This window comes from Hevea brasiliensis, unplaced genomic scaffold, assembly GCF_030052815.1.
Source record: "Hevea brasiliensis isolate MT/VB/25A 57/8 unplaced genomic scaffold, ASM3005281v1 Scaf27, whole genome shotgun sequence".
NCBI classification, from domain to species: Eukaryota; Viridiplantae; Streptophyta; class Magnoliopsida; order Malpighiales; family Euphorbiaceae; genus Hevea; species Hevea brasiliensis.
The window spans coordinates 243767-268859 of NW_026614773.1; the positions used below are offsets into that span (position 1 = coordinate 243767).

The 25093-nt window shown below is 35.0% G+C and overlaps 1 protein-coding gene across 3 annotated transcripts in view; it reads left to right on the forward strand.

The window, feature by feature from the left end:
• LOC110672067 (uncharacterized) overlaps positions 1 to 25093 on the forward strand; it is a 50670-nt gene that overhangs the window by 15210 nt on the left and 10367 nt on the right. Inside the window, exons 6-11 of one of the 3 annotated variants that reach the window (XM_021834730.2) lie at positions 993 to 1274; positions 1356 to 1428; positions 2437 to 2599; positions 3684 to 3787; positions 3916 to 4007; positions 4100 to 4609. In XM_021834730.2, the coding sequence (XP_021690422.2) occupies positions 993 to 1274; positions 1356 to 1428; positions 2437 to 2599; positions 3684 to 3787; positions 3916 to 4007; positions 4100 to 4176 (791 nt within the window). In that variant the 3' untranslated portion in view covers positions 4177 to 4609. Of the gene's footprint in view, positions 1 to 992; positions 1429 to 2436; positions 2600 to 3683; positions 3788 to 3915; positions 4008 to 4099; positions 4610 to 25093 lie in introns of those variants that run through there. The other 2 variants (XR_009146722.1, XM_021834729.2) reach the window with 2 other exon arrangements.

A 25093-nucleotide genomic window follows, 5' to 3' on the forward strand; every position in this document is an offset into this window, starting at 1 on the left:
GAATTTAAACATAAAATATTTTTATGTATATCTCAATTTTTTATATATTATTTAAAATATAAAAACAAAATTTTATAATAAATTATATATTTTTTAGAGAAGTAAATTATATAGTTTCTTCAACTCTTTTTTAATATTTTAATTCAAAATATAAAATTGGCCTAATTTTTATTACTAATTTTAAGAAATATATATATATGTGTGTGTGTGTGTGTGTGTGTGTGTGTGTGTGTGTGTGTGTGTGTGTGTGTGTGTGTGCGTGTGTGTGTAAACATAAAATATTTTTATGTATCTCAATTTTTTATATATTATTTAAAATATAAAAACAAAATTTTATAATAAATTATATATTTTTTAGAGAAGTAAATTATATAGTTTCTTCAACTCTTTTTTAATATTTTAATTCAAAATATAAAATTGGCCTAATTTTTATTACTAATTTTAAGAAATATATATATATGTGTGTGTGTGTGTGTAGGAAACTACTAATTTTAAGAAATATATATATATGTGTGTGTGTGTGTGTGTGTGTGTGTGTGTAAACATAAAATATTTTTATGTATATCTCAATTTTTTATATATTATTTAAAATATAAAAACAAAATTTTATAATAAATTATATATTTTTTAGAGAAGTAAATTATATAGTTTCTTCAACTCTTTTTTAATATTTTAATTCAAAATATAAAATTGGCCTAATTTTTATTACTAATTTTAAGAAATATATATATATATATATATATATATATGTGTGTGTGTGTGTGTGTGTGTGTGTGTGTGTGTGTGTGTGTAGTTGAGTTGATCAATTGACAACGATCAATAGCATGTAACTCGATCACTATGTTGGTCCCCTCAAGAAAAATTTTCTGGCTCCGCCCCTGCTATCATCTATTGATTTCTTGACTGCATTATATCTTTGATCGATGTTTTGCAAATTTGTTCTCTTGGTTAATTGGGACATTTATTGTTCTAACATTTGACTTGCTTTGCAGGTAAAAAATGTGTAAGTGTTGTTAAGAGGCACATTAAGAGTTTAATTGCTGCTTTGTTCAACATTATTCTACACTTGCAAAGCCCATTAGTTTTCTGTGATACTACAGTTGGTGGTAGTGTTCATAAGGGTCCAGATCCAGGAGCAGTTATTCTTATGTGTGTTCAGGTGCTAACAAGAGTTTCTGCAAAAAAAAATTGGTTTCAAATGGATTCCTGGCATGTGGGGCAGTCTTTACGCATACCTGCAGCACTTTTTCAACATTTTGGTCAACTTTCTAAAGGTCCACTTTTATCCGATATATTCTTGCTTGTGGATAACCAAGACTCTGATCCTGTAGCAGGCATGCATTCTTGTGTTGTAGATCAACGATTCTCAATAGAATTGTTCAGCGCATGCTGCCGATTATTGTATACCACTTTGAAGAATCACACAAGGTAATTTTTCTCTCTTTAGATTGGTCCTTGAAGAAGCTGGTTAGTATGTTCACAAATTTTCTATTAGATTGCTAGTTGTCAGGCCAAGACTTGACATCCATTACAAAGGTTGTAGCATTAGGAATTTACTCTTTCATTGAAAGAGTAATGAGCATTCCTTGCTGTTGTGGTTGGTGTACGGTCTAATCTTAGAGGATCCACATTTTTTTGTTCTTTCTGATTTTCCTTTATTGTCTTTATAATGTTAAAATTTGCTATGCTACTTAAGGCTCCTTCTTCTAGGGACAATGGGCTTCAATGGCTAGTCTAGGCAAAAAGTGTATGGGTTTGTGTTATGTTTGCTGTGTTTTGGTGTCTTTGGTTGGAAAGGAATGCCAAAAATTTTAAGAATCAAAGCTTTTTTTTTTTTTTCCCCTGTGCATTTGTTATGGGATAAAATTATTTTCTTCCCTTCTTTGTGGCTTTTACTTCTGGTGAATGCAACAGCTTGCCTCTTGTTGACATCTGGTGGAATTGGAAAGCTTTACTGTGTCAATTTTTAAAATTATTATTGTTTACTTTTATAATTTAGAAAAAGGTACCTTATTCTCTTAATATTTGTTTGCTTTTCTCCCCTCCTCAACTAATAAATTTTATTTTATCCTCGTAAGTTTATTCAAGTTTTTTTTTTCCCCTACAGTGATGTATTCCATCAGTTATGTCGTCTGTGTCTGCTCTCTGAGTTTTGTTATTTATTTATTTTAGTCTCCATTTAAAATCTATAGACTGTAATATATGATTTATGGTACCAGCCATCCATTCATATCAATTGCATCCCCTACATAGGCATTTTGATTTTGGATGCTTTATTGCTGTGTCATAGCGTCTCTTCTCAATCTTGCAGTCTGCACATTAGATACTCAGTTTTAGCTGTGACCTATTTTCTTTGCTCATGTCTACTCTTATATATGTCTTTCTCTGAAAAGTAGGTCTGATATGTAATTTATGGTGATTATTTTGTCATTCTAGCAAGTCAGAACAGTGCATTTCTCTGCTTCAAGAATCTTCCTGTGTTCTTCTTCATTGCCTGGAGATGGTGGGTAATGACTTGACAGTCAGACAAGGTCATTTTTCATGGGGAGTTCAAGAGGGAGTAAAATGTGCCTGCTTCCTTCGGAGGATTTATGAAGAGGTATGTGATGTTATCTTGATGATGCCTTTTACATTGAAAGTACAATAAACCATGTATTTGCTTACAAAGAAATAGATATAAGATAATCTGTGGTCTATATCCTAGAGGCTCATTCCTTTCTTAATAGCTGATTCAAGCACGCTAGGGTGAATTGTTCTCTTTCCTTTTAGCTAAGCCAGTACTGCCTCCAGTCGGGATAAGCTGTTTGGTTATATTGGATGAGTAACAGAGACTAGGATAGAGGTGTTCAGACATGGCCATGGGCTCAAGTGAATTGGTTAAAGATGTTTGTGGCTGAGAGCACCTCCTTGCCCTGCCCCTCACCCCTAAAGGGGGGAAGAGAGATTTAAGATGGAGATGTGAGTAGAAATCTTAGCTGTGATGTTACAAGGTCAGATCACACTTTCAAATTGTCCACATCATTTTCTGACAGGGCATATGAGAAAGCTTTTTGACTTGTGAAAAGGGAAGTAACTGGCACTATACATGACGTGGGAATTTGTCATAAAAGGTTTCTAAGAGGCCTCTGATTGTTTCTTGCAAATTTTAATACTGCTTTTGCGTGGTGAAAAGTTTAGTGCATGGACACCCAGCAGTTAAGTTACAAATTTAGACACTCAAGTCTGGAAAACCTGTTACAACTCTTGGCCAAGTGAATTTCTCCTGTACTGGTATATTTAGGTTGGGTTTGGGTAGGAAATTTGAAATCAAAGGATTTTAGTTAGTTCAAATTGCATGGATAAAGATATGAATCTATAAGGAGTGGAAAGATGCGTCAAACAAATCTCAGGCATTTTAAATTCATCTTTGAATGAGCTTTTTTTCTACATTCATGAATCAATCCAACCAAAGAAAAGCCATGTGTTGCAAGCCTTACTCAAGTAAGTCGGAGAAAACTTAAAATTCAAACCATTCATTAAATTTATTCCATCCAAATACAACAAAGACAGTTTAATTACTTTATTTAAAGCCCTATCATTGTTCCAAATATGATAAGCGTCCTCGGTTTATTTGTATTCATTAGCACTTTGCTGTAATTTGTCAGGTCTAACCCTATTTTTTTTGTCAATTATTATTTTTCCAGTTACGACAGAAAAAAGATGTCTTCGGCCGGCACTGTTTCAAGTTTTTATCAAATTACATATGGGTTTATTCAGGATATGGTCCCCTTAAAACTGGCATTAGAAGGTGATCTCCACTCTTCAGTATGCTCTTCAGTATGCTTATTTTCATCTTGATTAAAACTGAGATTTCTTTTGAGAACTTAGACCCGAGCCATACTAACAAAACCATTTCTTCTTATAATTAATGCACAGGGAGATAGACGAGGCTCTGAAACCTGGTGTGTATGCTATAATAGATGCTTGCTCAGCTGATGATCTTCAGCATCTTCATTCTGTATTCGGAGGTCAGCAGACATTGGTTAATAAGGTTGTTAGTATGATACAGAAGACTTCTTGCTTTAGTCTAACCCTTCCTCTCTTGTCCTTGCTTTTGCAGAGGGTCCTTGCAGAAATACACTAGCAAATTTGCAACATGATTACAAGCTGAATTTCCAATATGAAGGGAAAGTCTAACCTAAGATTCTTCTACTGGGGAAATATATTAGCAACTAATATAAATTTCAACCGGTAAGTCTTCAATCATTGGGAGAAAGTAAAGCAATTTTTTATGATCTAAACGATATAAAGTGATCGTGAAATTTTGCAAAGCTTGAAAATTGCAATTTTCATAGTCCCCATTTCATATTGTTCCTGTGGCTGTCAAACATGCCATAAATTTTCAATCCCACTAACCATCGTTAACAAAATGCTGTAAAGGCGCACATATATATATATTCAACTCATTATAGGCTTAAAGATGAAACTTATAATAGTTGTCACTATTAGATGTTTATGGAAGTCTTTCCACAAATTCTTTCCAAATTTTTGGGTGGGGCTTGGCATGATGTTTCTCTTGGCTGTACTGTACTTCTAATCTTTTCTATATTAGTTGTGTTGACTTTTTCTATGCTGTTGAGCTGCAATATTGATTTCTAGAGATTTCTACTATTATTCGGTTTTTTGATTTGGGAATGCCCTAAATTCGTTATCCATTTTATTCGCCAATTGTTAATGCTCAAAAGAAAATTTTTATTCCAAAAAATATTTTTATTATTTTTTGTAATAGAAAACAAAAATATTAGATCTTTTGGAAAGAAACATTTTACCAAAAAAGTATATATTTTTTTATTATCATGGGAAGATTATTATGTTTGTTTAAATTTATTATTTTTATTTGATGAAATTTTAATTTTTTATACTATTTTTTTAAATGAGGGATTTTATTTTAATATTTAACTTAATAATAAAAAAGTCCGTTAAACTCAGATAAATGATAATATTATTGCTGAGTTGAACGCCCAAACGATTTTCAAATTCAATTTTGACAATGGGCTAAAATTGAAACTAACCTTTTCTAAAAGAGCAAGACATGGGAGAAGATTAAAGGTTGGAAGGAGGATTATTATTATTATTATTTTTTCCCTCAAATTGAGACGAAAGTTTTAGTCAAGTCTATTATTCAAGCTAGTCTCACACAAATGATGAGTTGTTTTGTCTAGTGTTATTAACCTAGCAAAAAGAATTGGGTGGATTATAAAAATATTAATTAAATATTATTAATTGAAAATAATTATAAATAACTTGTAATCTAACTAAAGGTTCAAAAGCATGATCCAAAATAAAATTAAAAGCATTAAAATGGCAATACAAACCAAATTAAATTATAGTTCAAATATTAATGTACAAACTATTAGTACAAATCAAATTAAACTAAACCATTGAAGTTTCATAGTACATCTCAATATACAATCAAGGGAAAACTTTAGTTATGACATTTATGATGAAACTTAAGAGAATATATAATTTAAATATAAAATTTGAATGTAATGCATTTATCATATTTTAATGAAAATAGGCCCATCTTTTTTTAAATGTTATATACATTTAAATTGAGCACTTGTTAAGATTATACAATATCATAACATGAATGCAAGGTGTAAGAAATATTTGAGTTGCTATTACATGAGTACAATTCACTTCTACCTCACACAAAACCTGGGATAAGAGATCCCACAAATGTTATGAAGCAGCAAAGAGCTCACTCCCACATGAGGAGCCTTATACATTGAAAGCCCAATGGAATAGAACTACTCAGGTGCGCCATCTAGTCAGCACAATGATTACTCTCTATGCACATGCTTGACATCAGCAACCCAATCTCTTTAGAGAAGCTTTTTAATGCTACGAAGAAGACTAGCCGATGAATTATGAACGACCTCTTTGCTGATAAAGTGCAACAGCAGTAGCACTATCCAACTCCATGTTCACCACTGTAATTCCCTTGTTGCAAGCATATTGCTATCCAAGATACAAACCCCACAATTCTGCCATGACTATAGGGCAAAAACCCAAGTTGACAACAAAATCTCCTATCTAAGAGCCCACACAATCCTGATAACACCACCAGTAGAAGCATAACCAGTGGAGTTATCACGCGACCCATCAGTACTGAGTTTAATATCACTAGAGGATTCCAACCTAACCACACCCATTCACGGCAAGCCGTACCCTTTGCCCCAATGCCAAGAGCAGAGTAAGCACTGATAGATTCATGAGCAAAACTCATGATCACTAGACTAGCACCCCTAAGTCTAGCAAACTCATCATAAAAAATAATGGCATTATGCTACTTTTAGATAAACCAGCATCTAATGCCAAACAATAAATTCCAAAGAACACCATCTACCAACAAATTAGAACTCCTTAGATTCAATTCCAGCTACATATCAAAACTCTCCACATCAAAGAAAACAGGGGACAAAGAATTAGGCAACAAAGAGAGCCACAAACCTTTAGCAGTAACACAATCACGCAAAGCATGGACGGTTGTCTTAGGATGCAATAAACAAACAGGGCAATAAACATCATTAGTGAGGTGATGACGCAATCTTCTTGAATTAATGAGCAACCTCTGATGCGAAACCAACCACCAAAAGAATCTAATTCCCTCTGAACCATGCCAATTCCACACTTGATTCCACCTTCTTTCATTATATAACCTTGAAAGAAAAATGCACCTTAATACACTTTAGGGTGTAAGGCTTAGCAATTTAAAATTTTTCAATGCCTAGGGTTTCATACATCATGCAAACCAATTAAGCTATTGAAAAATACATAATTTGGTCATAACAAATTATGTTTTAATTGCTAACATACCTAATTTGAATCCATATCAAAAGGTGTGACGAAATTTTTATGCTGGTTGTGTGTTAGAACAAAAGAAGGTATCTATTAGGTACATACAAGTGTTGAAAGATATGTATGAAGGAGTAACTATCATTATGCGCACAGTGGGAGGGGACACGAGATTTTCCGATTTCAATTAGATTACACCAAGGATCAGTTATAAGTCCTTACATTTTTACATTAGTTTTAGATGAATTGACGAAACATATACAATAGAGTATTCTTTGGTGCATGATGTTTGCGGATGATATTGTTTTGATAGATGAGACGCGATAAGGAGTCAATAGAAAGCTAGAGCTTTGGAGAAGTACTCTAGAGTCAAAGGGCTTTAAGTTAAGTAGAACGAAGACAGAATACATGCATTACAAGTTTAGTGAAGGCCAAACTGGTAATAGGAAGGAGTTAGTTTGGATGGAGTGGTACTGTCCCAAAGTAATCACTTTAAATATCTCGGCTCAGTCCTTCAAGTAGATAGAGAATGTGAGGAGGATGTTAGTCATATGATTAAAGCTGGATGGTTGAAGTGGAGACGTGCCACGGGAGTTTTATGTGACCGCAAGATTCCCAATAAGTTGAAAGGAAAATTTTACCGTACAGCCATACGACCGGCTATGTTATATGGTAGTAAGTGTTGGACATTGAAGGAGTCGTATGTGTCTAAGATAAGAGTTGCAGAGATGAGAATGCTAAGGTCGATGAGTGGCCATACTAGACTAGATAAAGTCCGTAATGAGAGTATTAGAGAAAAGGTAGGAGTGGTGCCAATTGAAGATAAGTTGAGAGAAAGGAGATTGAGGTGGTTTGGTCATGTAAAGCGTAGACATACGGAGGCTCCAGTTAGACAGGTAGAGCACATTAGGTTAGATAATAGAAAGAAAAAAAAAGGGGTAAACCTAAATTGACTTGGAGAAGAGTAGTACAACATGACCTAGAAGCATTACACATTTTTGAGGATTTAACCCAAAATCGTTTAGAGTGGAGAAAGTGAATCCATATAGCCGACTCCAAATTTTTGGGATAAAAGCTTAGTTGAGTTGAGTTGAGTTGAGTTGCTTTGCTAACATACTTAATTGCCATTAGAAAATAAAATCCCTAAATTTAATAAGTGAGGGTTTAGGGAAAAATTACCCCTTAGTCGCAGAATCAAATCTTACCACAAATCCAGAGAGTGTTGGCCCTCTAGTTTATCCACACAAGCAAGTGATCAAAGCAACCTTAGGAAGATCCGAAACCCTCCTTTGATATTCCTTTATATTTGGCCAAAGTAGGAAGAGAGTGAGGTTTAGGTTTTTCTTGAAACACTTTCTCAACACTTAATTCAAGAGTATCAACACTTATTCTTTTTGAATCAAGCAAAGGAAGATAAGAAAATTTTGGCTATGGTGGAGAGAGTGAGTCGGCCAATAAGATAGAAAAGAATATGATAATTTTCTTTTCACATCTTTATCTTTTAATTTTCTTAATTAAAATTTATTTAACAAGTGTCCACATTTGATTCATCAACCAAATGAGTTTTCTAATCACCATTAGTCCACTTGTCAAACTAAGATAATTAAGAAAATTAAAATTATAATTAATTATTATCATATAATACTTAATTTAATTTTCCTTCTTCTTTTGACCAAGTCAAAGTAGTCAAAATTTGATCAAGTTAAACTTGTCAAATTTTGACCAAGTCAAAATTTCAAATTAATCAAATTAATTTCCTTCCTTAAGCTTAATTAATCAAATTTATATTTAAATACTTTAAATATTAACTTGATTACTTTCATAAATAAATTTAGTTTCAAGTCATGTTAGGGATTTTACAATCTAATTGTAAATTAAATTTATTAATTCAATTAATTAATTAAACCATTTAATTAATTAATCAAATTAATTTTACTTTGATCATATTGCTCTTATGTGTGTGACTTACTAGGTTCATTACTAATTGACAATGAGAATAATATTAACTTTTTAGTATTATTGGAACTGTTATGGAAAATCAATCACTATGTTATAGAAAGTCAATCACTATATTATTTCTCTGTATATTCTGTATTCTGTATTCCTATTTAGGATTTCTTCCTAATTAGTAGAACACAATTATAGGAATCAATTGTATATATATATACCCATGTACAAATTAATTGAAATCAATGAGAATCATCTCTTTCTACATGGTATCAGAGTAGGTCATCAATCTAGGGTGACTATTTGTTCTCACTACCCAGCTCAGGAGAGACCTTGGCCGCTAACCGGCCGTTTCGACCCCGATCAACATCGCCGGTGTCGCCTCAACCCACTCATTCCACCACTGTGTGCTGTTGCTTGATCCAGTATACCATTAAAGGACTTCTGAGGTTTGACTCTCAGATCCTATTTCTGTATTTGCTTGATTTGTGATTTTGGGTTATTTTGCTGCTATAAGCACTTTGGATTAGCATTTCGGTTAGTTTTCTTTGTCTCAACAAATGGAAGACAATAAGAATGTTATTTCTGATGTGATTCCGGTGATGACTAAGATCACGGAACACAAACTTAATGGTTCAAATTACCTTGAGTGGAGTAAGACTGTTAGGGTCTATTTGCGTAGCATTGATAAGGATGATCACCTTACTAAAGATCCATCCACTGATGATACACGATAAACTTGGCTAAGGGAGGATGCTCGGTTGTTTTTGCAGCTTCGGAACTCGATTCATAGTGAGGTAATTAGTTTAATTAATCACTGTGAATTTGTTAAGGAATTGATGGATTACTTAGATTTTCTGTATTCTGGTAAAGGGAATATCTCTCGTATTTATGATGTTTGTAAGGCATTCTACCGTGCTGAGAAAGAGGATAAGTCTCTCACGGCTTATTTTATGGATTTTAAATGGGTATATGAGGAACTTAATGTATTGTTGCCTTTTAGTCCTAATGTGAAAGTTCAGCAGGCAGGGAGGTCTTAAAACTTGTCTCATCTAGTAATTGAAGAATCCACATTACCTCACATACTGATTGTGCCATGGCTCTGTATTCAGATTCAGCACTAGATCGAGAAACTACGCTCTGCTTCTTGCTTCTCCAAGACACCAAATTTTCTCCAATAAAAACGCAATATCCAGTAGTTGACCTCCTGTCAACCTTAGATCCAGCCTAGTCGGCATTTGAAAAACATTCAACATTCAAATGCTCATGATTACCATATAGCAAACCTCTTCCTGGAGCGCCCTTCAGATGCCCATGATTACCATGCTACTTCGTTGGGAGATTCTTTACCTCATACTGATCATGATTCTGATCTAGATTTACCCATTGCTCTTTGTAAAGGTAAACATTCATGTACTTACCCTATCTCTTCTTTTGTTTCTTATAATCAATTGTCTTCTTGTTCTCGGTGTTTTGTTACTTCTTTAGACTCTGTTCCTATCCCTAATACTGTTGGTGAGGCACTGTCTCATCCTGGCTGGTGTGATGTTATGAAAGAGGAAATGGAGGCTTTAGATGCTAATGGTACATGGGAACTATTGCCTTTGCCCACTGGTAAGAAAGCTATTGGTTGCAAATGGGTATTTACAGTAAAGGTAAATCCTGATGGTTCTGTGGCTAGGTTAAAAGCACGCCTTGTAGCAAAAGGAATATGCTTAGACATATGGGGTTGATTACTCTGATACTTTTTCTCCTGTAGCTAAACTTACTTCTATTCGCTTGTTTATCTCTTTAGCAGCTACATATGATTGGCCCCTGCATCAATTGGATATCAAGAATGCTTTCCTTCATGGTGATTTTTAGGAGGAGGTGTATATGGAGCAACCACCTGGGTTTGTTGCTCAGGGGGAGCTGGGTAAAGTTTGTAGGTTTCGAAAGTCTCTTTATGGCTTGAAACAGAGTCCTAGGGCATGGCTTGAGAGATTCAGTGAAGCAGTACAGGAATTTGGTATGCAAAGGAGTAATTGTGATCGCTCAGTATTTTATAGGCAATCTGAGGCTGGTCTAATTCTCTTGGTAGTCTATGTGGATGACATTATCATCACTGAGAGTGACTCTGCAGGTATTTCATCTCTTAAAACCTTCCTCCAAACCCAGTTTCAGACAAAAGACTTGGAATTGTTAAAGTATTTCTTGGGTATCGAAGTTATGAGAAGTAAGAAGGGTATTTTCTTGTCTCAAAGAAAATATGTCATCGATCTATTGACAGAGACAGGAAAATTAGGTGCTAAACCTTGTAGCGCACTAATGACTCCAACTTAACCGACAACTGTGGGGCCCTTCATGGAAGACTGCAGGTCCTGATCAGAAATGGGTGGTTGAAGATTGAAGGGAATGGCTCTCTCCCCAACGTCACTTCAAACCCTCTGCCCAATCATGGTACAAGCAGTGGTGTGAACATGATAGAATCTGAGGATGAAACGTCAACCACATAGATGGATTGACTGGTTCCTCACTTTGAGGAAATTTTTGTTATGGTAGTGAGGGAAGGCTACCTTTGCCCTCAGGCATCAGGATCAGAAAGGGGTACGGGATGTCCTTACCATGGAGGAGCAGCTGATCATGAGCTGCGCAACTGTAAGGGATTCCGGCAAGAGGTCCAGAACTTGTTGTCCCTTAAAATTTTGAGATGCCAAACGAGGTCGAAAGCAGAAGGCAAAATAAATGTAGCCAGATTCAGCCAGAATGCCTCCACCTCCAATCCCAGACTAACCTTCTCTGCCCCCAATGCACTAACACCACCACCACGAGTAACAGTCATCCGAACCTCGCCTCAGCTCCCAGTCATAAACACTCATGCTGTGCCTTGGAATTATAATTTCCAAGTCTTCACTCAAGAAGCATCCAGTAGTACATCAACTCCTAACCTTGCCTATACTCCACCCTCGACACCCTCTAAACCATGCTTCGCCCCCCACGAGCACTTCAGAATGACTCACAACCAGTAGCTCCTACCCACCTGAGCAAAAGATAGAATTTATAACCCGAAGTGGGAAATGTTACGGGAATGACAAGAAGGAAAAGAAAAGAGGGAAAGTAAAAATGGGAGAGCTACAAGAGAACACGGAAGAGGAGGTTGAGAAAGTTGAGAGAGGAGAACTTGCTGGATCAAGTGGGGAAGAGGAATTGTTGCTTCAAATAATGAAGCAGAGTGAATATGACGTTGTTGAGCAACTGAGGAAGACGCCTGCCCGGATTTTGTTGTTGTCATTGATCTTGAGCTCAGAAGTCCATCGCCAAGCCCTACGGAAGATTCTGGATCAGGCCTTTGTAAACCTTGATATCACACCGGGGCAATTCGAGAAGATAGTGGGACAAATTCAGGCATCCAGTTTTGTCACTTTCTCAGAAGAGGAGATAGACCCGGCTGGCTTAAAGCACACCAAGGCTTTACATGTGACAAGAAATGCAAAGGTCGATAGTTGCTAAGGTCCTCATTGACAATGGATCTGCGCTTAACGTCTTGCCCAATGCCACCTTGGCAAGGCTACCTGTCGACCGATCAAACATACGTCAAAGTGCCATGGTAGTAAGAGCCTTTGACGGCACAAGGAGGGAAGTACTGGGAGACATTGACTTGCCGCTTCAAATCGAGGCATGCACTTTCAACGTCACATTCCAAGTGATGGACATTGAACCTGCATACACCATGTTGCTAGGGAGGCCTTGGATCCATTCAGCAAATGCCGTAACTTCGACCTTGCATCAGAAAATTAAATACATCATGGATGGCAGAATCATCACTATAAAGGGGGAAGAAGCCATGCTGGTCACTAAGCAACAATCACTTCCTTATATGGAAGCAGCCGAAAAGTCTTTGGAAAGTTCTTTCCAGGCTCTAGAATTGTAAGAAACTATCCTGAGGGATGAAGGGGCTACAACTACGGTTGCAAAAATGATGCTTAAGAGCGGATATGAGATAGGCAAAGGGCTAGGCACCACATTACAGGGGATTGTTGAACCCATACCAGCTATCCAAAAGATTGGCCGTTTCTGAAGGAACGGAAGCGTGAAAAACACAAGTTTATACCATTGAATTCAAAAATTTTCACTTAGGGTCACATGCATCATGCAAGATTTATTTTTATCTATTTGATTTCAATGATAAACAACATATTAAAACTCTTTTAATATGTTTTTGGATCTGTATTTGTCATTTAAGATTTTTAAATTAATCAGATTAATTTTAGAACCCTAGATTAAATCAAGAACGATTATACCAACCTCTTGATGCAATCGCAATGTTCGTGTTTCTTTGAGATTCGTCTTCAGGACACCAGATGTTGTCCCTCTAGCTTGTCCACACCAAGAACACCTATGGCAGCTCTTGAACAGCTTCTAAAGCTTTTTCTATTAATTAGAAATTCAAGTTTTGCCTTTTAAGAGATTAGAGATGTAAACAGGACACTAGAAACAATTTTTAGTATTCTTAATTCAAGAGATTGAAGGCTAATCTCTTTGAATTGATGAGAGATGAAGAAGAATAGATGGAGAGCCTCAAAATGGCGTGACAAAGGAGGAGTGGTTGCTGGTTGTCTTATTTTTAATCCATAACAACACTTATATAGCTAGGTCAACACATTAAACCCTTGCCACATGTTACCCTTTAATTAGTTCTAGGTTTAATTGACCCAATCACATTGTGCCAAGTGTCAAACCTATATTTAATCTTAATTTTAATCATCTTACATGATTAAAAGACATTTGGCAAGCTTATGTATAATGCCATGTGTCACCATCTCATGGTGCCACGTGTCACACTGTGAAATGACCAAAATGCCCCTGTGTCCTAATTTTGAGTTCTTAACCCAAAATAATTATTTCTCTTCTTCTAATTCATTTATATCAAATAAAAATTAATTAATTAATCTCTATTAATTAATTTCTCATTAATTAAATTCATATTTAAACACTTTAAATATAAATTTAACTTATACTATACATCCAATAATCTAGATTTAGTTTTAAGTCATGCTAGGGACTTTGCAATCTAATTGTAAACCAAATCTATTTAATTAATCAATTAAACTCTTTAATTAATTAATTAAATCATTTTTAATTAGGTGATAACTTGTGTATGTGTGTGACTTACTAGGCTCATAACTAATTGGCAATGAGATATGATATCAACTCTTAATATCATCAGAACTCTTTCTTACCATAAATGATTTGTCTAAATCATTTTATGCACCTCATAGACCATGGTTAACACCTAGCATAGCATGCCATGGCCGCCCAATTAGTAATAAGGTTTACCTTAAATGAACCTATAATCATATGTTACCATGCACTAAAATCTCTCTGTTACAAAATCCCAACTCAAGCTGGAGTCATGGTTCATGTCAAACCCTATTTGCTATGAATATTATGTTCTCTTTTAATTCCAGTTCTTGATTAAAAAGATTTTCTCATCAGAAACTCTTTTCTGAATAAATCTATCTGTCTTGGCCAAGAACTTGAAACATCAATAACAATTAAATGAACATAGGATTTTAACCCTATTCCTCTCTCTTTCCTCTCTTCTTATCCTCCTATCCCCATTCCTCCTATCTTCAGCTCTTCTCTCATATCTACCCCTCCTAGGTCTTTCAACCTCAAAATCATAGTTATCAACCTCAACTTCATCAGATTCAACTACTGGAGGTGCAAGATCCCTCTTATTTGGCCTTCTCTCATTTTGCCTATCTCTTTGCTCCAATCTTTCCAACCTATCTATGATTCCATTGCACACAACATTCATTCTTTCAAATTGTTGTCTGACAGCATGCATGTAGAATGGATTTTCACCTTCTCCCTCACTACCATCACCTCTTCTAGACATGTTTTCAGACCTGCAAGAAAATGGTTAGTGTAAAGAAAACACCTCACTCACTCCCTTACGTGTTTACACTCAACAGGGGACACTCCACTCGTGTTTAACTCAACAAGGCTTTTTCCCTCTTATGAACTCACCACTCTGTGCCTTTTACCTCTCTTGGCTATGTCCACAAGTTCTTATCAAACTCAAGTAACTCAAACCAAGACTGTACTCACAAAAATTTAACACACAATAAAATTCTAGAACGTGACGGATCAAAACGAGTAATCAAGAAAGCAATAATGTGACTCAAGAAGTCAAGAAAAGAAAAGCTCAAGTATGAAAATGTAATGCAATAAGGAATCAAGAAAGAAGACACCAAAATAAAAAAGTAGTAAGCTGGAAAAGAGACAACCTAAAGTAGAGATATCAAGCTTAAATATCCAAGTTTGCCACCAACTTATCACAATTACCAGCAGTTCACACAATACACCAAGAATTGCATAAATTTAGGATCACTAAGCAAACGAGTGTATTTTGATCTAAAATTGAGTAGGCAAATGCAACCCAATACTGACTAATTGCTGCAAGAATTTCAGGCTTTTCTTGACAGACTTACTATGTAAATCAAATGTAATCGTGTCTGCTGCAAAATTTTGGTTCCCCACACAAACGATTAAAGTTTGAGCTGAAATTTAATTTGTGAATAGCTCAAATGTGGCACAAACAACCTGTAAATTTTCAGGAATTTTTGGGCTGATTTCCAATGTGAACTTAATTTGATCCGGTCTGCTGCAAAATTTTGGTTCCCCACACAAACGGTAGAATTTTAAGCTGAAATTTAATCCGGGAACTACTGAAATGGGGTATAAACACCCGGTAAATTTTCAGAAATTTTTGGGTATATTTGCTATGTGAACTTATTTTGATCGATTCTGTAGCAAAATTTTGGTTCCCCACACAAATGGTTGAATTTTAAGCTGAAATTTAATTTGGGAACTACTAAAGTGGGGTATAAACACCCTATAAATTTTTAGGAATTTCTAGATCCATTTGCTATATGAACTTAATTTGATCGGGTTTGCCGTAAAATTTTGGTTCAGTAGGCAAACAATATCAAACAACCCCCAAAATTTACACCCAACGTCTTAAACATACCCAAATAGTGCTGGTACAGTTTCAAGCCTAATAGGTATGTCGAACTCAATGACCCAAATAATCTCTCATGTTTGATGTCAAAATGAAGAAAGCAAGATGGATAGCTAGAATAATGGCTTTGGCTTGATTAACCCAAAACCCTAAGACAAACTCAACAAAACAAATTTTTAAACAAACAGGTCATACTAAACCCCAAGAGCCAATTTCGGTCAAGCATACAATGACAAAAAATGTGATTAACAGAAACACAATAAAAAGCAAATCAAGGTTTAGGAAGAAAGAACCAGATGCAAGATGAAGAAGAAGAAACAAATATGGAACAAGAGCCAAACAGCAAATATGAAAAAGGTAACAAACCCCAAGAATAAGAAGTAAATAGTGAATCTACCTTGTTTGGACGTCCCTTTGCTCTGATACCAAAACTGATGTAAACCTTCAAGTAATTGGTAACTTGAAAACCCACATTCAAGAATTAAAGGAACTATATGGAAAGCACCAATTTAAGATGTATGAGTTTGATTCTTTGAACCAGCATAATCAGAGTGTTGTGTAATTCAAAGAAAATATCAGAAATGGTATTCTTGACCTAATTCATATGGAGAATGAATAAACCAAGAATATTATGCACATTAAACCTTGCAAGATAGAAATCTCAGTAAGTTAATGAGCTTCACAAGAACAAAGGCAACAGCCAATTTACTCACTAAAGGAGCAGAAACAATTATCATTAATATTCAAAGTGTGTCCTCCACTCTCTCATTACACTTGTATTTATAGCCTCTTGGCTTCAAAGCTAAAGACAAAAATATCCCTACTTTAGTAACAGTTGTAAGGAGTTTTAAGTCCAAACAAAAATTAATCTATCGAAAGACTAAAAACTCCTTAAAAAAAGTAAATTTAATACAGCAGCAAGTAAGGGCATTTAAGTCCAAAAGAGAGGTGGTTATAACAGCAAGGAATATTCCTTGAAAAAGGTGCCAGCAGATACATGTACATGGGTTGGATCTGGTGCATGCATGTCCACAGGTTATTCCATGTAACCTAATGCTCCACATGACACCTGGTCACTTCCAAGCTTAATTTTCACCAAATTTAATCCTTTATAATTTTCTTTATGCCATTCCAGCTTATAATCCTTGCTCCTTATGATTTCACAAATTAAATTCTGAAGTGATTTAACTCTAGCTCTAGTAATTGGACCTTGGATGAAATCCTTTGGCGTGGATGTAGCTTGATTCTCATCAATAAATGTTATGATAACTTAGGATGTAATTTCATTTATTTAAGGACTTTAAAAGTCCATATTCTTGTATGTTCACCTTGGTATGCCAAGGGTTACAATGTAATTGGATTGCAAGAAGAACAAGGAGGTCAAGAGCATTGGTGGGACCAGTGGGAGGAGATCAAGATCAAGGGTTGATTATGTACTTCTTCATCAATTCTTGTAAAATGAATGAATGAAATACACCTAGGAATGCCCTGATTCAATTCTTGGTGGCTCAGTATTGAATCCCTTAGAAAGTCCATGATCATACCATATTATTTGTTTATCCATGTATGCATGAGATGTGTATGAATGTATGCAAGTATGTGATATATGCATGCCAACTGGATAATGTGCAAAGTGAGACCATAATAATAATTAAGCCGACCACAAAATCTTCCAAACAAATGATTAAGTTGGTAATGGTATAATTATGGTAATTATATCATGGCCCTCCATTGAGGCAGTTATTTTAAGAAATTTTAAATACTTGCATCATTAGCTATATGAGCTTGGGAATGATGCATTTGTTTAAGAGATTTTCTTAAGAATAATTGTTAAGCATAAGATGTTGTAAGTATGTAAATGGTTGGTGGCCAATAATAGATGTGCCTGAGGTCATTAAAATTATTTGCATGCCTACTAACTCAATGGGATCAACTTAACTAATGCAAGATAAATCAATAATGAATATGCCTGAGATTTTGAGCATTAGGGGCCAAATAAATGATTGAACCTCACATGAGATGTGATGGCCAAGGAGTTACTCACTTATAATTTATTGTGATTCCGATAATGGATGTGCCTGAGGATAATCAATAAGACTATAAGAATTCAATCTCCCACTACAAATCCATCCAACTAGGATTTCCGTTTCCTACTTTGGAAGTGTAGGATTCGCTAAGTTAGTGGGAGGACCAATTTGATTAAAAGACCATAATCATTTTGGTTAATTACTTGATACATTTACTAATTAATCTTATTATTTCTGCAGTTTATTTTTTGATAATAATGAGCACATTACAACCACCACCATCCAATATCCTTGTGAGTATACTTGATCATAATAGGTTGATAGGACATAATTTTTTTGATTGGAAGAAATTTAAAACTTGTCTTGAACCTAGAACGTATTAGATATGTTCTAAATTCAAAGATTCTGGTCCCTTACCTCCTGGGGCCACTCCAGAGGAATCAGAGACTTTGGACAAGTGGAAGGAGCATGATATGAGAGCCAGATGTTATATGCTTGCTTCTATGACTAATAAGTTACAGAAGTAGCATGAAAACATGCACAGTGAAAATGAGCTTTTTCTTCATCTGTAAGAGTTGTATGGTGAGCACAACAGGAATGCTAGATATGAGATATCTAGACAGCTATTCTGCATGAGGATGTCAGAGGGACAGAATATAGGAGATCATGTCCACAAGATGATTCAACTTATTGAGAGTTGGAACATCTAGATTTTCACATGGATTTCCAACTGCAGATGAATTTGATCCTTCAGTCCCTACCAAAGTCATTTGGAAATTTTGTGAAAAATTTCCATATGACTAAGCAAGAATGCACTTTGATTGGGTTACTTAACATGCTAGTTATTGCCCAAAAGAATATGTGACACCCCTTACCCGTTTACAGTATAGCCGAGTAAGATATGTCACACAGTGTACCAGAACACTCTATTTTATCTCAATCATTTTTTATTCTTCCTTAATTTATTTTTATCATAGTTATGAAGTACAATATATTTCATTTAAGTCATTTATTGAAATTATAATTTATTTGAGGTTTCGTAAATTTTGTAAAAAATTCGGCAAAGTGTCGGCTAAAAATGGAGAAAATAGTTCTTTGGAACCTGTTAAAAACACTTCCAATAATCATTTCTAATCATTCTTAAACTCCAATAACCATCAACATGGTCTCAATATTTTTCAACAATATTTCCATTTCTCATTCATTCATTTCACATAATATTCATATACAAGTCATAAATAAATACTCAATGTTCCATTTATAAACACAATTTTCACTATTTAAATTAATATCAAAATACATTAAATAAGTCTTATTATACGTGAGAAAATAAAAGTTTGATTACATAATACCAAAATGAAACTTAGTGTCCTACCAATGCACTGAAGACGGTGAGGTGACACGGACACTATGCAGAGCTGCAGATGGTCTCACCCAGTCTGTGGTCTACTGGGCTCTCGGTCGGTCTCTCCAGAAACTACGCGTGGCAAAAAGCAAAGCGCAAAGCAATAATGCTTAGTGGTGTCAATAATAAAATAAAAAGAAATAATAGAAAATAAATATGCAGTGCATGTTCTGATGTCTTATGCAAACAATTTTTCGATCATTATTGGTAATCTTATTTATTTTGTATTTGTTATATTTATAATTTCATTAAATTTATCTCCTTCCATTTTTAATTGCCCAAGTAACCTATACTGGATGACTGGACTGGATAAATGGGTAAACTGGCACTGGGTATTAAGTACCTGGGGCCTTCACACCATCGGTCACATATGTATCTCCCGGTGTGCAACAGAATAGCTAATGAGTTGTAATAAATATTAGGCACAAGGCCAAGTATCAACACAATGTCAGAATAGCTAAAAGCCATAAAATCACAGAATGGCATAATGCCCTGTGTAGTACTGCTAACTAAACCCTATTGGCATGCCAACCTATCCAAACCAATATTGCTAGGTGTACTAGGGCATGTTACACTTTTAAACTTTACAATTCTTGAAATTTAAGTTTAGGTGTTACTATTTATTTCATTAGTCAACTAAAATGTTGACTTTTGCATAGACAATAGGTACACTGGTTCTAATACTCCCAACATACCACATTTTGCATTCTAAAATTGTTGGTATTGGTTGCCAATACCATTTCTAAGATTAATGTTAATTGTTCAAAATTTTCAGATTTCAAATTTTTTGTTTACTGTTCCATTAGTCATTTTTATAGTGAGAATTTGGCAAAATGATCAACATGAAAGTTGTTTCTTATTTTGTCTAGTTATATTTTCTTTTTTGAATCACTCAATTTGGAGTTTTGTAGCTCAAGTTATGGCCCAAAAACCACAACTGGCCGGATTGTAATTTTTCCAGAATTTCTGGACTGACCAAATCTACAGTACTTGGAACAATGCCTGCAACTCACTTTTTGAATATGTTCTAGTCATAATTTGGGTTAGGTTTCTTCATGAAAGTTGTAGATCTATATCTCAGATTGTTGCTGGTAAAATTTCAGATCAATTGGATTTTTTTACACTGAGTTATGGCCAAATGACCAAACACTGTTCATTTGGTCATTTTGCCAGGCAGAATGCAGGTCACCCGGATTAGGGCAAGCTTTTGGTCAACTTGGTTTGGTTTTCTGGACATGGTTTCTTCACCAAAGTTGTGACATTATATGTCTAGTTTTATATTCAATTGGCCTTGCACCAATTGAATCTTTACAATTCAAGTTATTGCTGCCCAAACCTGCTGGACTCATGCCCAGCCCTGCAGGTCACCAAGGGCAGCCACACCAACTTCATTTCCCACTACATAAACCACTTCATTTCTCATTCACACATAACCAAATGGTCACTAATTGACCATTAAAACTTAATTTCACCATTACATGATCAACATCTCAATTTTGGGTCCAAACCCTAGCTTTACCATTTCAATTTTTCAAACACATACAATCAATGGATCAATTCATACTCCTAATGATGCATATACAAGTTTAAAGAATTAGTTGACACTAACCTTTGTTGGAGAGTTTCCCTAGCTTAGAAAACATCTTGATTTTTCTTTCTTTTTGCTGCCCAAAGCTTCCTTAAGGTGCTAGGTTAATTTTTTGTGAAGAAGGCTAAGGTTTTGGAGTGAGATTTGGTGAGGTTGGGAGCTTGGGTGAGCTTTAATGGAGTTTTCCTTCCTCTCTCTCTCTCTCCACGTTTTTTGCTACCCCAAAGGTTGAAGAAGCAACTAATTTTTCTTTCTTTTTTTTTTGCCTATTAAGTCATTTTAAATAAGTTAATGCCATTTGATTGGGTGGGAGGATTTTTAATGACATCATAATGATGTCATAATTCCAATTCTTTAATTTTCTTTCCTTTTCTTATCTACTAAATTTCAATTTAATTTTTAGCAATATTTATTCACATTTTATGTCATAATAATTATTTACTTAACTGGACAAGTTGGCCAAAAATTATCTCTGAAGACAAAATGACCAAAATGCCCTCCGTTTGGCTTAACAGACTAAAATTGTCTGTACCGATTTAAAAATTTTTCTAAACCTTTTCTTGGCATTCTAATGCCATAGAAACCTCTGTTAGTAGTATGCCCTAGAGCATATCATTTAGTATGTATCTTGTACATATTTTTATTAATAAAAGGCATTTTTACTTTTCCGTTTACATAATATATTTATGTGTAATAGAAAAGGTCCATTGATATTTTGTTAGAAATATTATTCTTAAGTTGTTAAGAATATGAGTGACAGTATTTCTAGCACAAAGTATCATAAATAGGTTCACAATCGAGGATACTTCATAATAAGGACATGACTTATCCAGAAAGATTGTATTCATGTTTGTTCCCAAGTTATTTATATGAGATGTAAATAAGATGGAATGGTGAGTCTCATGCCATATAATAAACATAATAGGCACTTATAAATGATAAGTAGGCCGAACCAGTGACACTTATGACAAGCACATAGAGTTTACTCTTGTCAATGTTTTGTCATAAATCATATCAATGCATATAATCTTTAGACCTGAGATAGCACAGTTATCTTATATATAGGTAGTTTGAGTTTGATACTGCTTTCATACTTGTACTGTGTATGGGTATATGGGCATGTGTTGGCTCCTACTAGTTATATATAGAGGTAGGTATTGATCAAGATGGAATCTGTTCCTCTAAGTAAATAGAGATAAAATCCTATGTTCATTTAATTGTTCTTGATGTTTCAAGTTCCTGGCCAGGACAGATAGATTTATTCAGAAAAGAGTTTCTAATGAGAAAATCTTTTTAATCAAGAACTGGAATTAAAAGAGAACGTAATATTCATAGCAAATGAAGTTTGACATAAACCATGACTCGAGCTTGAGTTGGGATTTTGTAACAGAGAGATTCTAGTGCATGGTAACATATGATTATAGGTTCATTTAAGGTAAACCTTATTACTAATTGGGTGGCCATGGCATGCTATGCTAGGTGTTAACCATGGTCTATGAGGTTCATAAAATGATTTAGAGAAATCATTTATGGTAAGAAAGAGTTCTGATGATATTAAGAGTTGATATCATGTCTCATTGCCAATTAGTGATGAGCCTAGTAAGTCACACACATACATAAGTTATCACCTATTTAAATATGATTTAATTAATTAATTAAAGAGTTTGATTGATTAATTAAATATGTTTGGTTTGCAATTAAATTGCAAAGTCCCTAGCATAACTTGAAACCAAATCTAGATTATTGGATGTATAGTATAAGTTAAATTTATATTTAAAGTGTTTAAATATGAATTTAATTAATGAGAAATTAATTAATAGAGATTAATTAATTAATTTATATTTGATATAAATTGATTAGAAGAAGAAAAATAATTATTTTGGGTTAAGAACTCAAAATTAAGACATAGGGGCATTTTAGTCATTTCACAATGTGACACGTGGCACCATGAGATGGTGACACATGGGATTACACATAAGCTTGCCAAATATTTTTTTTTTAATCATGTAAGATGATTAAAAACTCCGCCTAAGTAGTTTGCGCTTAGCCGGTCCCAAGCCCGGATAAAGGAGGAGGGTTGCGGTAGGTGACAACCAGCGTAAAAATTTCGTCACACCCTATGATATGGATTCAAATGATATAAACGTTGGGGCGTCCTCTACTAACGACGCGCTACATCGGAGCCCGGGTGTAGTGATAAATATGCAAGGGTGTAGGCGTTCACCGAAAGCGACGCCATGCCGCGCCGGGTGTGGTGTTAAGTGAGCAAGGGTTCCCACATCATGGACGGGTGTGGGTAAAGAAGTTAGTCCATAGGACAGATAATAGAACAAATAGTGGAACAGAACACAAGATAGACATAGAAAATAATAGAAGATATCATAGAAGGAGACCAATTAGGAAGGAGTAGGATAGGAGAAGGATCAGGGTTGGTACTTGGAATGTTGAATCACTTACAGGAAAATTAATGGAGCTTATGGATACCTTGGAAAGGAGAAGGTGAATATTGCTTGCATTCAGGAGACTAAATGGGTAGGAGAGAAAAGTAAGGAATTGGGTAATTCAGATTACAAATTGTGGTTTACCTGAAAGGAGAGAAACAAGAAAGTATTGGTTATAATGTTAGACAGGACATTGAAAGACGCAGTAGTAGCTGTGAAAAGAGTAGGAGATAGAATTATACTAGTAAAGCTAGTACTAGACGAAGAAACAATAAATATAGTTAGTGCTTATGCCCCACAAATAGGACTAGACAGTGAGAGTAAACAAAGGTTTTGGGAAGATATGGATGATTTAATGCAAAGCATACCGAATGAAGAGAATGTTTTCATTGGTGGAGATTTGAATGGACATGTAGGAAGTGATAGGCAAGGTTATGAGAATGTTCATGGAGGTTTTGGTTTTGGCAGTCGAAATGAGGAGGGAAAAAGCATCCTGGATTTTGCTATGGTATACGACCTAATACTAGCAAATACCTACTTTATAAAAAGAGAGTCACATTTAGTGACTTTCAAAAGTGGGCAACATAGAAGCCAAATCGACTTCCTCTTAATCAGGAAGACAAATAGAGCTCTATGCAAGGATTGCAAGGTCATTCCAGGAGAGGCTTTAACAAGTCAACATAGGTTGGTGGTCTTGGATGTCAAGTTTAGGAACAATTCAAGTAAGGTCAGAAGAAATAGTGTAGCTCGAACAAAGTGGTGGGAGTTCAAAGGAGTAAAGCAAGTGAAGTTCAAAAATGAGCTTCTTGAGTCTGAAGTATGGAAGCTAGATATGGAGGCCAATGATATGTGGATACAGATGGCATCAAAGATTAGAGAAGTAGCTAGAAAAGTACTTGGTGAGTCTAAAGGACATGGACCACCCTCAAAAGAGAAATGGTGGTGGAATGAGGAAGTACAAAAGGCAGTGAAGAGAAAAAGGGAATGGTATAAGAAATTACCTAAATGTGATAATAATGAGGCATATGAACAGTACAAGATAGCAAAGAAAGAGGCAAAAAAGGCAGTTAGCCAAGCAAGAGCACAGGCCTTTGAAAAGTTATATGAGAAACTTGGAACTAAAGAAGGGGAGAAAGATATTTATAGATTAGCAAGGAGTAGAGAAAGGAAATGTCAAGATCTCAATCAAGTTAGGTGCATTAAGGATAAAGAAGGAAAAGTGTTGGTGAAAGATGAGGACATTAAAGAAAGATGGAGAAATTATTTTAATGATCTCTTTAATAATAGTCAAAATGGAAATAGCGTGAATATAGATTATAGAACAATAGAAAAGAATGTAAATTATACTAGAAGGATTAGATCTTTAGAAGTAAAGGAAGCACTTAAGAGAATGAAAGTAGGTAAAGACTGTGGACCCGATGAAATACCAATTGAAGTGTGGAAGTATTTGGGAGATATGGGAGTGGCATGGTTAACTAAATTATTTAATAAGATTCTAAACTCAAAGAAAATGCCTGATGAATGGAGGAAGAGTATTTTAGTACCTATTTTTAAAAATAAGGGAGACATACAGAATTGTGGGAGAGAGTTGTGGAGCATCGACTACGTCATGATACTTCTATCTCTCTCAATCAATTTGGTTTCATGCCTGGTCGTTCAACTATGGAAGCGATCTTTCTCATTAGAAGCTTGATGGAGAAATATAGAGATGGGAAGAAAGATCTACACATGGTTTTTATTGATTTGGAGAAGGCTTATGATAGTGTTCCAAGAGAGGTCTTATGGAATGCGTTAGAACAAAAGAGGGTATCTATTAGGTACATACAAGTATTGAAAGATATG